Here is a 13,851-nt window from a genome sequence, read left to right on the forward strand (position 1 = left end):
TCTCAGGGTGCTTAGAACATTCAACCATGATATGGCATCAGATTCAGGCTGCAAAAAAGGAGGGAAGAGACCTTTGTGTTGTATTCCTCGACCTGGCCAATGCTTTTGGATCTGTCCCACATGCTGTTCTCTGGACAGCATTTGAGTTCTTATATGTTCCAGTGACCATCACAAAACTGGGCAGAAACGATTTTCAAGATCTGCAGTTGTGCCTCACAACATCAGAATACACCATGTCTTGGCAATCCCTGGAAATAGGAATAATGGCAGGATGCACCATCTCCCTACTAGCCCTTACCATGGCCGGATGCAAATGGGTGGTAGGAGGAGAACGCCTGCAGTAACAACTACCTCCCATCCACGCCCATATGGATGACATAACCACTCTGATCACAACCATCGCATGTAAAAAGCGACTCCTGGAAAAACTTAATTCCAACATAACATGGGCATGGACGAAGCCCAGCAAGTCCAGGACCATCTCCATTATCACAGGAAAGCTCACAGATCAGAGATTCCACACTGACAGAACATCCGTACTAACAGTATCAGAAATGCTAATCAAGAGCTTACGATGGTGGTACAATACAAGCCTTAAGGACTCAGACCAGAATGGGCAATTGAAGGAAGAAACCATCAAAGGTAAATTGCATCTTTGGTGCCTGCAGTTTGGATTGCTTCCCCGTCTGATGTGGCCTCTGACGATCTATGAGGTTCCGATCACCAAATCAAGAAGCTGGAGAGAACAGTCAGTACATAGATCAAGAAATAAGTCAAGACTCCCATGATGCCTCGGCAATATCGGCTTGTATGGGAACGGGGCTCTGGAACTGCATATCACTGGCCTCACTGAAGAACACAAATGCTCCAAGGTAAGGCTGGACATGATGCCTGGATGCCACAACATGGGCGGCAGCTTCCAGAGTGGCAGCAGGCAGAAAGTGAAACCCATTCGAGGTGGTACAACAGACCAAATCAGCTCTCAGGCATGGAGATATTGTGGGCCAAGAGCAGCATGGAAAAGGCAGATTTGGGCTAGGCATAAACAGACCCACATGGAGGAGGAAGAACAATTCGCAAAGGCAGTCTCACAGGCAAAACAGGGCCAATGGACAAGATGGGAAAACCACCAGAAGCTTGATCTTTGGGAAATGGAAAGAGGCAGACTGAGCTTCATCATCAAAGCCATCAACAATATTCTTCCCAGTCCCAAGAACGTGAACCATGGCTTGGCTAAGACCCATCATGTACCAAGGACGCTACACCTGGAGGCACAATCAGGTCCTTCAGCACCTGGCACTAGTGCTGGAGGAAAGGAGGATTAACAACAATGCCCTGTCTCCCCCAGCGCCTGGCTTCTCAAACACCATGGCCTTTGTACTAGCAGGAAAGGTACCAAAGAGGTCAACTGCAAGCAAAGAATCAAGCCTACTGGATACAGCCCAGAATTGGAAGATGAAGGTCGATCTAGACCAGAGGCTCACCTTTCCACTGGAGATCATTACAACCAGTCTCAAGGCTAGATCTGATCCTATGGTCGGCCTCACAAAAGGCCCTGTTCATCATAGAACTGATGGTGCCATGGGAGGACACAGTTGGTGAAGCGTACAAACACAAAAAGCTGAAGTACTCCGATCTAGCAACTGAAGCAAAATAAAAGGGCCAGAGAACACAGGTGCTCCCTGTGGAGGTTGGCTGCAGGGGGTTTCTGGCCATGTCAACCAGCAGGCTGCTGAAAGGGAGCCCTCTGGAGGTGTCATGGGCCTATCAAGTAAACACCAAGGAAGGAGGGTGCCCACCTGATGACCCCAGGGAAGCTTCTACCCCTACCCCTACTGCTGGTTATGATTTTCAGTCCACATAAACTGGACTGAATCACTGACAGAAGAAACCTGGACTCGACTGATCCTCCTTGAGTTCTGTTGCTACTGGTTATTATTTACAGTCTGCATCAACAGGACTGAATAACTGACAGAAGAAACCTGGACCCAACGGATTCCCCTGAAGTTCTGTTGCTGTTGATTATGATTTACAGTCCACATAAACAGGACTGAATCATTGACAGAAGAAACTTGGACTCGATTGATCCTCCTGAAGTTCTGTTGCTGCTACTTTTGATTTACAGTCCAAATAAACAGGACTGCATCATCAACAGAAGAAACCTGGACTCGACTAATCCTCTTGAAGTTGTTGTGTGGGCCTATCAATGAAACACAAAGGAAGGAGGGTGCACACCTGATGACCCCAGTGAAGCATTTACCCCCCCCCCCCCCCCCCCCCCAAGAAAGGAATGCCGATTATAATGCAGGATTGTAATACCAAGCCATATGAGCTCAAATCAACGAACACAGAAGTTGTCATGTACTTGGTTTGACTGACTGCACATGCATGAAATGGCATACAGAAATACAAAATATTTTGGTATTTGACTTATTGCTTGGCTTACTTTACAACTCTGCTCCATTTCACATCACATAATGTCAAGCAACTGCAAAGGGTCTATCTAATTTCATCCCTGCATCAAAAGAAAATCTCTTAAAATTATTCACAATAAAATAAACAAGGATATTAGCTGTGTTTTTTTTTAGAAAAAAGACAAAAACAAATACACAAAACAAAATACATATGCACGAACTGCAGTCTGAACGTCAGTGTAACACTGGTCAGTAGCTATGGTGCTGAGTCACAAGTGATTACAAAAAGCAGAAGTCATCAATCATTGCAGCCTCCAACTCATCCATCACTTAACAGACAACCTTTTAAAGTCACTTTTTCTCTTTCTAACCTTGAATTTGAGACCCTCAAATGAAAAAATAAAGATACTATGTTCCCAGTATGCATTCCTTTCTGTTCTATCGTGATGCATACATCTGAATACAGTCATACACGGCTGTTTGCATGTCCCCTACACACATGAATTTAGTTGCAACACTTCACAATGTGGTGAACATACAGGGTTGACAGAATGAGAGAATTTTCTGTATGCCACCAAATAACTTAAGAATTTCACAATTTAGAAAAACAATGTTTTGTCCATTGTAATGAGCAGAAGGCAGTGTGACTCGTCCCCTCAGAAAGCATAAATTTGGTTCTTTCTGCAACTGAAATGTGTTGCCTGTATATAAGTTCAAATGTACTTGGAACAGAGAAAACCTTATTTTTTTAATACAAGGAATAAAAGCCAGCATGGTTCCACTGACACTACTGTATTTTGAATGGAGAAGCATAGTTGTCCTGTCATCAGTTATATTCACACTGGTACTTGCACCTTTAGCCTGGGCTATTAGATAATTAGAACATAACCAGTATTCCTATTTTTTGAAATGATTTTAATCATTTCAAAGCTATTATTTGTGCTGCTGATATAGTGCTTAATCTTTCTCACCATGGTTGGAGCCTATTAATGACTGTGACCAACTCTGGTCACAAGAAGAATTTGGTCATGTCTGTATTTTAACTTGTCTGAAACCAAGCATATATGTATGTAATATACCACCTTCTTTATGGCTCCTGGCTTCAAAATAGCTATGGAAAATCCTGAAAACAAGACAGGGTCTTGACATCATTAAAATTTCATCTGTGCATTTCTTAAGCAAGAGAGGATTTAGATTATGTATGGAGTACATACTTTTACAATCAAAGTTGGGAAAGCAAACACGTACACACCAACATACAGTAAATGAAGCGTGCATTACTTCAAGAGGCTTGCCACATCTGCTGACCATCGGCTGATCCTTAACAAACTCCAGCACCACCACCTGTTCTACTTTCTTATTATTCATTATTCATACTTGACATCCCCTGTATATGCCAAATCCTATCTTTTACATCCTGCTTGGAATTGTATAGGTATGGCATACACAAAAATGAACCAAACTGTACAAATACAAGATATCTACCATTAAGTAAACTTTTTCATTTACAACCAAATACCCATGGTTACTCCTATTAATATTATGGCATGTATTCTGAGAATGTCACACATTTTGTGCAAAATTTGAAGAGACCACATAATCTCAAATAAAATCCATGCAACATAGGGTAAAACATCTCCTATTTCATGAAAGATATAAATGAATTATGGTTCTTAAGGATTATTAAGGATATTTTGTGGCTTAATTTGAAAAGATGCCATCTTTCTTCACAAGCTATTACACTGTACGTGCATGCAGTATCAATAAAGCTGCACAATCAATATTTCTCTATTTACTGTAATATGAAAGGGATCACTTTTCGTGACAAACGCACAGATAATTATCACCCGAAGCTGCAGTTCTGCTCAATGCTACAGAGTTTTATAACACTTTAGTCATTTTTTTGGTTTTATGGCTCGGAACTTTACTATTTTGTTCACTCTCATCGCTCTCATCAACCCCGTTTCCAGCCAGCAGGCAGCTGTTTTCAGCTAATTTTTATTTGAAATCTTGGGCAGAGTTACCATCAGTGAAAGCAACTATTGCTCTCAACAATTGCAGATAAACTGAAAGTGGCATGTGTCTATTGAAAGCTAGCTTTGTATGCAAAAGGTACACGTCATTCACTTCTATAATAGACAGACTTTTCAGGGTTGAGTGACGGCTGAAAGTAGCCTAACTCTCCAGTCTTCAATTTCCTATTCTGTGTAGTCTGTTTCTTGTGAAGCTGAAAGGCATGCCGGGAACTGTCTGGCATCACTGTCAGAAATAATCAGAATAATCATGCAGGTGATGAGAAAACATAATGTTTGACCATTGTTTTACATGCAAGCTGAAATCACACCACCTGGCAAGAAGCAACACTGCCTACATCCATTCATGCACAAAAAGCATTCTAAATTATTGACTCGTGTTTTCCATAGATTTCCAAAGACCCTACATAGACATTTCCATAGACCCTAGAAATCTATGGTCTAGTCAGCTCCTCATAGTTCTGAAAATGTAAATGTAATGTAAATTTCCAAATAGGTGTTATTTGAATAAACTGACCACATATTGTGAATCTAAATGGTTACTTTCTCGCCTGAAAAAATATTAAAACTAAAACAAAGTGACACATTAACAGTCCTACAGCATCAACAACACCTTTTATCCATGGATACCCAGTATGCCTTGCAGTCCAACAAAAGTACCCAAGGGCCGAGTAGCCATCGGGATGGGTCAAGATGCTGAACATGATGTAATTTCACCAGTAAATCTAAGAGGAAACCAATCATTGCTGGTTGACATAAAACACATCATTACTGGTGCGCCAGTGCAGGAATGTCATACGAGACACCAGATTAAAAAACTCTGTATACTGTGAAATACAGAGAGATTAATCTGGCAGAGATAAGCTTAATTAGCATTGCGTGAACTTGTTTGGCAAGGGCTTGAATGTAATAGACGTTCATTTATATGTAAAAGTCCCTCACATTTAATTTCACTTACTCAGAAATTAATTAACTGTTGATTGTGTTATACATTATTATTTTGTTGAAGTTAAAGAAATTAATCATTCCTGAGGAATTGGAAAGGCAATTGATTAATGATCAATTCTGGCCATGTCTATGACTGCAGGTCAGGTTTTTTGAGTTGATCTGAAGTCGATTGTGAACCAACACAGACGAGACCTCTAGATCCCTGGATTGAAAGAAACTGTCAGCTAGTCTGTTTGAAAATAGGGATGGGACCTTTTAAAGTCTGTGAAATATGTGTCATGCTGGTTAGACTCTCAATGACAAACTGAACACTAGCCTTAAACACTCTACTCATGGCCATCATTTTTCACTCCCTTATAATCTCTCACCCTTTCATCTCTCTCTTTTATGTACAAGGTTATAAAGAATAAACTGCAGTAATGGTAATAGTGAATAATGTTTAATCCAGCTTTTTAGGGCCTTCACAAAAAACTTTCACCTTATGGAAAATGAAGCCAAATGAAAAAAGCTGATGGAATTCAGGCATCTTAAGCAATGGGAAATGTCAGATGGGAAATGGAGTAATAAAATGAGAAAATCAAAGGTGAAACAGAAGAAGAAGATTGCTGAATTAATGAGAAAGAGACACTGCAAGCAAACTCCAATGACTGGAGCCAGAGTAATTATTGTATGTGTGTTTTCTTGCTGGCACACGCCTCAGGCAGGTATCTGAAATCCAGGTGGCACTCCACCCTTCCTCCTCCTTCTCCTCTGTGTCTTTCTCTCTCTTTCATTCCTTCTTTTTCCACTCCGCTTCCTCCTTTTCTTCTTCTTGCCTCTGCTCTCTATTTAAATCAGACATTTAAAACCAGAGAAGCACTAGATGGGAAAGAGTAAGCCGAGATGAGGAGGAGAAGGAAGATGAGGTTTGTGAGCAGGGTGGTGGGCGGAGCAGGAGAGGGTGCGTGAGGGAGAGGAGGAGAGAGGGAGGAACTGAAAGAGAGAGTTCAACTGAGGAGGCTGGCCTCAAAACACCCCGCTGCTTCTGCAAAAATTCTGCCTTGGATAAAATACAAACGTGCACTCACACGCACTCTTGCATACACACAAATTCATGACATGCAAATGCAGACACCCACACAAACAGAAACTGATGAATGGTGGGGGAAAAAGAGAGAGCATAAGTTTAACAGAAGGAAAAAATCAGGGCAGGATGAGAGATATAAATCTGTAAACTTATACAAATTCCAGTTGGCAGGGACACTTTATATTTTATGACTTACAAAACCATGAATACATGCATTATTGCATGGGTGGCCTAAGTTGGTATCAAACCAGCCACATTGGCATTCTTAACTGCCATGCTATACTCGTTTCTCCTAATACACACATCAACACACTTTTCTCATTTTCTCTCCAGTTGGCCTCACTATGGAGCCATTTCCTGGTGGCGCTGCCAGAGACACGCGGTCATTTCCTGAAGTTCCTTCCCCTGTCAGCTCAGCTTTCTTAGCTTAGCTACCGACAAACAAAGAAAACAGGTCATTGACACTTTCTGTAACACAGTAGACCTGACTAGACTGGCCTGGACTGAACTGAAACTGAGCTTTTCTAGAATAAACCTTTTTTTTTTTTTCAGTAAAAAGAAGATACAGTAACAACATGGCACTGGATCAGACCATACAAAGCCAAACTAAACAGGCTTAACTAAACTTAACTACTGTAAATCAACAAGGCCAGACAAAGCCTAGATGTACAAAATATTATATTTTGCTGTGAAGAATCATCATGAAAAGACTCTATCCCAGTTTCTGCTTTACTTTGTATCCTAGCAGCCACATGACAAGAACCTGTAATACATTGCAATGATTACACTGAGTGTTGGAGACTTAAGCCAATCTATCATCAAGACAGTCGAATGTCTTAAAGGTCCTGACTCAATACACCGCACCCATTAAAAAAAAGGAAATTCTTGCAGCTGCTATTTGACCAAACAAACCTAAACACTTTAACTTTTACTAGTTTGTCACTTTTAGATCAGCTCCCCGGGCCTTTCCTCTTCATGTGTAATTTGAAACTTATATAAATATTGTATAAAAACTGTGCACACAGCAGGTCGGTAACATACTGTGTGTCACACACAACATAAAGCAACAGTCAGGGGGTTCAACTACCAGAGCAAATAGACAGACAAAAGCGTCCCAGTGGCACAGTGTGTGTGCTGGTATCTCAGCAGGTGAACCCTCTATTTGCAGCCGGTAACTAGTTTAATAGCAAGTCATGACCTCATTCACATGATGATTCATATTTTCCAAATTAAACTGAGGAGGAATGCTTAAAATATCTCTTCATACAGACATTCATTGGTACGGGGAAAGAAGAGGACAAAGAATCTCTGTCTAAGTTATTACAAAAATTAAATAATTACAATCCATACTCAGTCCATTCATTAACTGTACACAACGACATAACTTAACAAACCAAAGGTTACTTAAGGATTCTCCTTCTTAGCAGTTTGTAAACCATATGGTCATGTATGTGTTTATATGGGTAACCTCAGTGGGAATCTAACAACCTCAAACTGCAGGAGAGTCTGTCTTATGTTCTGCCAACTGAACTCCACAGGGTCACATTTGACAGGCAAATAAGACATAAAAGAAAAATACTCACTGGCAGCTTTGATGAAGCTCCTCTGATACTGGTAGGTCATGAGAGGAGCAGGAAGCACTCTGGAAACACAGGAGACGGACAAGTCAGGTGGAGAATGTCAGCTTGGAAAATTGAACGAGAGCTCAAGGTTGGCTGCCTTGTGAAAATCAATAAATCTAAATAGTTCTGGATGAGCACTCATCTAACTAAGATCAGAGAGGTAAAAACCTTTCTTGTTCCTCTCGCCTCATCTTGTATAGTCGGTTTCTCGTCTTTTTTTCTCTGCCATGCCCGCTTGCACAGCTGGATATCAGTTTATCACTGCTGCTTGAGGACTGTAATAGCTCCTGCTGGTTTTCAATGAGGCCTGACCTGAGGTCTTTCTGTGAATCTGTCCATTTATGTGTCAATGAAGTGCATGTGTGTATATGTGCGTGAATGTGTCTATATGTGAACATTTGCGCAGTACAGTGTGGATTCATTCAGGTATAGTAGATTGAGCACAGCTTGAACACCAATACTCCTCTTTCCCGTCATGCATTTTTCCTTTCATTTAGCTGCCTAGTCCTGGCCACCCACAGTTAAGATGCTCTTGAGGAAGTAATTTAACCATCAAATGCTATACAGCAGCCAGCAGGTAAGACTGTGGTTGTACTGGGAATGTATGATTGTGCGCAACTGAGTGAATATAAAGTGGAATCCTGCTATAAAAAGATCAGCATCAGCCCTCTCTGGGTAAATAAAAAAGTTTATAAAATACATAAAACAGGCTTAACAAGAAAGTAGAGCAACTAATGTAAGAATGGAAAAGATGAACTTAAAAAAATGAATTTATTGAGTTTCAATTCAAGCCAGAAATCTGTTTTGTACAAGAGGCAGAAACTGAAACCAATAATATGCATTTATTCAAGTATTATAAGTGAAAAGAGCAGAAAAGTGCTGTAATTTCAGAATGAGAGGAATAATTAAGAGTCATGAAAAGACAAACTTTGAGGTTAAACACAACCTTAATCTTTGAATACACAATCTTATGACAAATACGTCTGAGTAGAACAGTGGGGAAATTTCATAACTACAGAACTTTGTATAGCTGTTTTAGAAGAATTTCTGTTTTTATACCTTGTGTGCATTTATGTAACATTTATGTAACTGCCACAAACCTGAGATAGTGCTTGATAGCACTAGTCATAGTCTTAATCTCCCACTCTGGGCTGTCCAGCTCCACATCAGCACATGTCTTAGGATCTGATCAACAAAAATAGGGGGATTAAAAAAGAGAGAGAGAAAGAAGAAATGCATTCAAATGTATAGATTATTTTAAATGTATTGACTAAATGAATGTGTGTGTGTGTGTTTCTTGTATGTATTTTTCTGTTTACCCATTGCGAGGTTCAGTAGTTTTTGTACTCTGCTGCTGACACCAACGATTCTGTACAATCCCTGCTCATCAATACCTGAGAGGAGAGAAGAGCTCCTTTACTTGTTCCATGGAAATATTGAACCAACAAAATGTAATATTTACACATCTGCTGTCTTATTTTAGTATTGTACATTTGCTGCATTTGAAATTACAGAAGATAAAGGTAATTTACATTAGCAAGGTACCTTTTACAGTCAAATGTTAATTCATCCTCAATCTTAAAATACACAGTGTGGAAAAAAAAAAACCACAGGCACAGGCTTCCTGGTTTAATATCAGGAACCACAGCTGAACAAGGCATTAATGGTGCCACTCCTTCATGATTACGCAGGAGGTGTTTTTAAACTTGGCACCATAAAAACACCACCAGTCAATTAATCTGTCAAAAATCAAGAATCAAGAAAATCAAATAGCTAATAGCTAACCATTACTCAGCATGAATTTCAGGAGGATGACATCCAGCCAAGTTTACTGTAATAAACTCAGCAATTCAGGTATTTTTTGCATTTCAATACATGTACATTAACCGTAACATTTGATTTATCAATGTCATTTCCATAGATTTCCCTTATGTAAAGAATGATGCTGGCAGCTCAGATACACAAAGCCATCATTATGTACAATCTAAATGTAAATGCGTCTGCCGAGCGAAGCCGAAGAATGTGTCATAATGGATGCTCTGAGTGGACAAGTTGAAAAGTACTGATATTGCACATGTGGACCTTTACTGTGACATTTTAGGAGACAGGAACATCCAGATGCATCACAAGATAACATACTCAGAGGATGGAGGGTTTAAATCCCACTGATGACCTTTGACACCTGTCGTTTCAAAACTCCCTCCACCAACAGCTTGTGTTTAAGAGAGAGGTTCTTCCGTAAGCACTGTGTTGTTCTTATCGGTAATTTCCTCTGCTCAGATTGTCCACAGATTGTTTAACAACTACTGATTTTTACTATCCACCACAGTATGCAAAATAGTAGTTGTCTATTTATCATAGATCTAATTATGTCAAAAAAATAAGAAGCTGCCACTTTGCTGTTTTATATAATAGTAAGAGCACATGTCTATGTTTACATGTGTGCATTATCCTACATATGTTTTTTTTAATTACCGTGAGAACACTGCAAGTAACTGAGATATAAATATAAAGTGAGATATAAACAAGCATTGTAAATCTTGTGATGTTGGCTGGAGTCTGTACTCTGTACAACTGTGTTGGGACATAAAGAGCACAGATCTGTACTCAATTTAGGTTGAAGCGTACAGAGTATTGAGAAGCAGGAAATCCAAAGACCAGAAAGAATGAAAAAAGGATCTGAGTTAACATTGTACCTCGAGTCTCCACTGCATAGATAAACTTTTTCATCACGTTGAACCCAATCACATCCAGCTGGGCCACTGATGGAGAAAGAGACGACAGAATGAGTGTGAGATACGCAGTGAAGTGAGACAGTGAACAATTATACGATAACCCTCTATGTGAAAATGGTGACACAACAAGATTATAACAGAGTGCAAACCACATATTTTAGTGAAACTGAATTACAAACTTATTTTTTGGTTAAAAAAAACAAACATACAGAGGTTTTTGAATATTTGTATTTAAATGTAACATCCATGCCCTCTCTCACCATAGCCCTGCCAATACAGACAGTCAGATGATAACAATAATTACTTCTGTGCCCTTAAAAACAGTTAATGAATCCCAATTAAAGCTACTTACATCCTTCAGCCTGGTTGTCTTTGTTCAGATTGTACACCTGCAAAAAAAAACAAAACACATCAACTCCTTTAGCTAGAAAATTATGTTAACAATTACATCTAATGAGGGCTGGATATATTTGTACATTCAATTTGTAGTCCACATTTCAGCAAAAAATATATGCTGTTGTGCTGTTTTTTTCTACTTCAGCCTATTAGGATTTGAATGTTTCTTAGCAAACGCTGCTAATTTCACTTGTGAGGAAAAACTGCGATTCATCAAGATATTGAGGAACATACACAAACGTCACATTTATTGTTTGCAATCTTCATAACTTCAGTTTCCATGGTAACGGAAAGGTTAGAGTTCTGTGTACACCTTTATGTTCAGGACAAGTTGGACTTGGTGTGGTTGCATCATGCACAGAAGCTGTAGTCAGTGGTGAGTTTGGACTGACTCTCGTGGTGAATGTACAGTAGCAGCAGCCACAGAGCAGGGAAGTCTTAACAAAGATAAATGTGGGAAGAGCTTAAGTGTGAAATGTGAACATCAACATTTTTTTTTTTTTTATTGCAGATTGCCTGAGCTCAGCAACTGCTTGTTGAAGCTTGTGGATGCTGATTACCTTTGCACATCTGAATGTAGACACGAGGATGAGGGAGGTGTTGGGACACGAACATGGCTAAATGAGAGTGAGGAAAGCAGCACACTTCCAGCCTTAGGGCGAAAAGCTGTATATTAAGTCGTTTTCAAGGCATAAAATGAGTTTTGGGAAGACTAGCTGTCAATCAACTTTCAAACATTTTTATCTATGTCTATTTGCAACCTCTCATCACAGGTCGCATTAAGTATGGCTTTGAGTTGTGAGCAGCTCCATCAAAGACTTGATTGACTGATTTTCCCTTCTAACCTCCTCAAAATATATCATTGCTAAAGGCCTGAAGCAGTTGAACTACTGGGTATTTCACAAGAAAAAAACAAAGATTATAAACATTTTCTTAAGAAAACTTACAATTTTGTGTCTTTTTTTGTCCTTTCCTGTCCCATTAATAATCTTGTGTCCCCTCAGATTTAGCAACTCCTAAGAGGTATCCTGAGCCTCTGCTTGAGAACCACTGGTTTGTGTCTATTGCATATAATGTTGAGTATTTGATTTGATTTATTGAACAGTACAGTGTGCAGTATTAAGCATAAATGATGCACTGCACCAGAGTTAGCTTGAAGCTAATTTGCATCTGTAGGCCATTACAATCAAAACATACAACAGCACAACAACAAACAGTACAAAGCAAAAAAAAAAAAAATCAATTAAAAATTAATGATGTAAACTAGGTGGCACATCATGCTATGTATGCACTGAGGGAAAGCTGCTGAAGTTTACAAAAATGATTTACATTATTAGAGCTTTTTTTGCACAGACGACATGTTGTCCATCACTGTCTCTGACACTGTCTATCTGCCTCTCTGTCTCCGTCTTTGTCACATAAGAACAAACCGGTAACCGTGGCAACCTACCGGTTCTCTCCCATCCATGGCCTCCATCCACAACCTGCGGTCTTCTTCTGACAGAGCCTGCATGGTGATCACTCCCGACCTTCACACACACACATGCAAGCAGACAAAAAGCAAATTGACTTAACAAATACCGAGGTCAGTAGCAAATTGTCTGTGACATACTATCAATAAACCTCGCAAATACTCACCAAACACACACAAAGATAAACATGCAAATACATGTACGCCTTTAGAACAAACTACAGCTGTGATCATGACATCACACTTAAAACAAGGAGCTGCTCAACTGAAAAAAAAATCTCTATTCATTCAAAGAACTGTTTAGATAATGAGTAATAAAATACTTGATTCAAAACACTTTGTTGAAAAGGCTTGATACCCCTTTTCTGATGACACCATGTGCTGCCAGGATCCCTGCATACAAATCTCAAGTCTTATTTAAGAGCAAAGCATATTTAACCTACAGAGGATACATTTGTCTAATGCACTATGGAAAATCACCTTGATATGGGCAACCTTGAATGTGCACGCATACACACACACACACACACAGACAAACACACACACAGCCTCATTAGTCATGTCCATCTCAGTCCTCTATAGGTTTCCAATCAGTCATATACAGTCTGTCACCCTGTCTCTAAAAGTACATTCACCTTCAACTGTCACCGCCACAGCACTGCAACCCCCTCCACACACACTCACAAACACACCAATCTACACACTGTCCTTCAGTCATGACACACCATCCAGCACACAGTCACACACAGATGCATGTGCACAGCCACATACTGTCTGCGGTTGGATACACAAACAAATACGTTCAAAACAACACAAACTTTTACAAAAATCTACTTAATCTAATGCATTTCCGCAAGTCTGCACAACAAAATGTTTTATGTATAAACACACTGTCAGAGGAAAAGTCATGAGCATTTCCATTTACTGCTTAAAACAAATACACACCAACAGATGTACACACACCATTAATATAAATAAAGGCATAATGTGAGAACGAGAAACAAGAGGATGGGATGATGGGAAGTTGAGTTGAAATCAATGAGGGAAGGTTGAAGTTGAGGAGGAGTAGGCGGGGTGGGGGGGAGAAGAGGAGGAGGAGGAGTGTAGGAAGCAGAACTGGCAGGGGATCCAGCCTGACAGGACAAACACCCACTATGTCCCATGTC

General features: G+C 39.8%; 1 protein-coding gene across 2 annotated transcripts in view; it reads right to left on the bottom strand.

Moving 5' to 3' along the window:
* The window catches only part of LOC122995042 (rho GTPase-activating protein 26-like), a 115,732-nt gene that overhangs the window by 36,305 nt on the left and 65,576 nt on the right, over positions 1-13,851 (bottom strand). For both annotated transcript variants that reach the window (XM_044369980.1, XM_044369979.1), the window contains exons 13-18: positions 12,665-12,743; positions 11,171-11,207; positions 10,780-10,845; positions 9,403-9,477; positions 9,184-9,268; positions 8,045-8,103 (exon numbers count right to left, since the gene is read on the bottom strand). In XM_044369980.1, coding sequence (XP_044225915.1) covers positions 8,045-8,103; positions 9,184-9,268; positions 9,403-9,477; positions 10,780-10,845; positions 11,171-11,207; positions 12,665-12,743 — 401 coding nt within the window. The remainder of the gene's footprint in view (positions 1-8,044; positions 8,104-9,183; positions 9,269-9,402; positions 9,478-10,779; positions 10,846-11,170; positions 11,208-12,664; positions 12,744-13,851) is intronic.

Source organism: Thunnus albacares, chromosome 13 (genome assembly GCF_914725855.1).
Source record: "Thunnus albacares chromosome 13, fThuAlb1.1, whole genome shotgun sequence".
Taxonomy (NCBI): Eukaryota; Metazoa; Chordata; class Actinopteri; order Scombriformes; family Scombridae; genus Thunnus; species Thunnus albacares.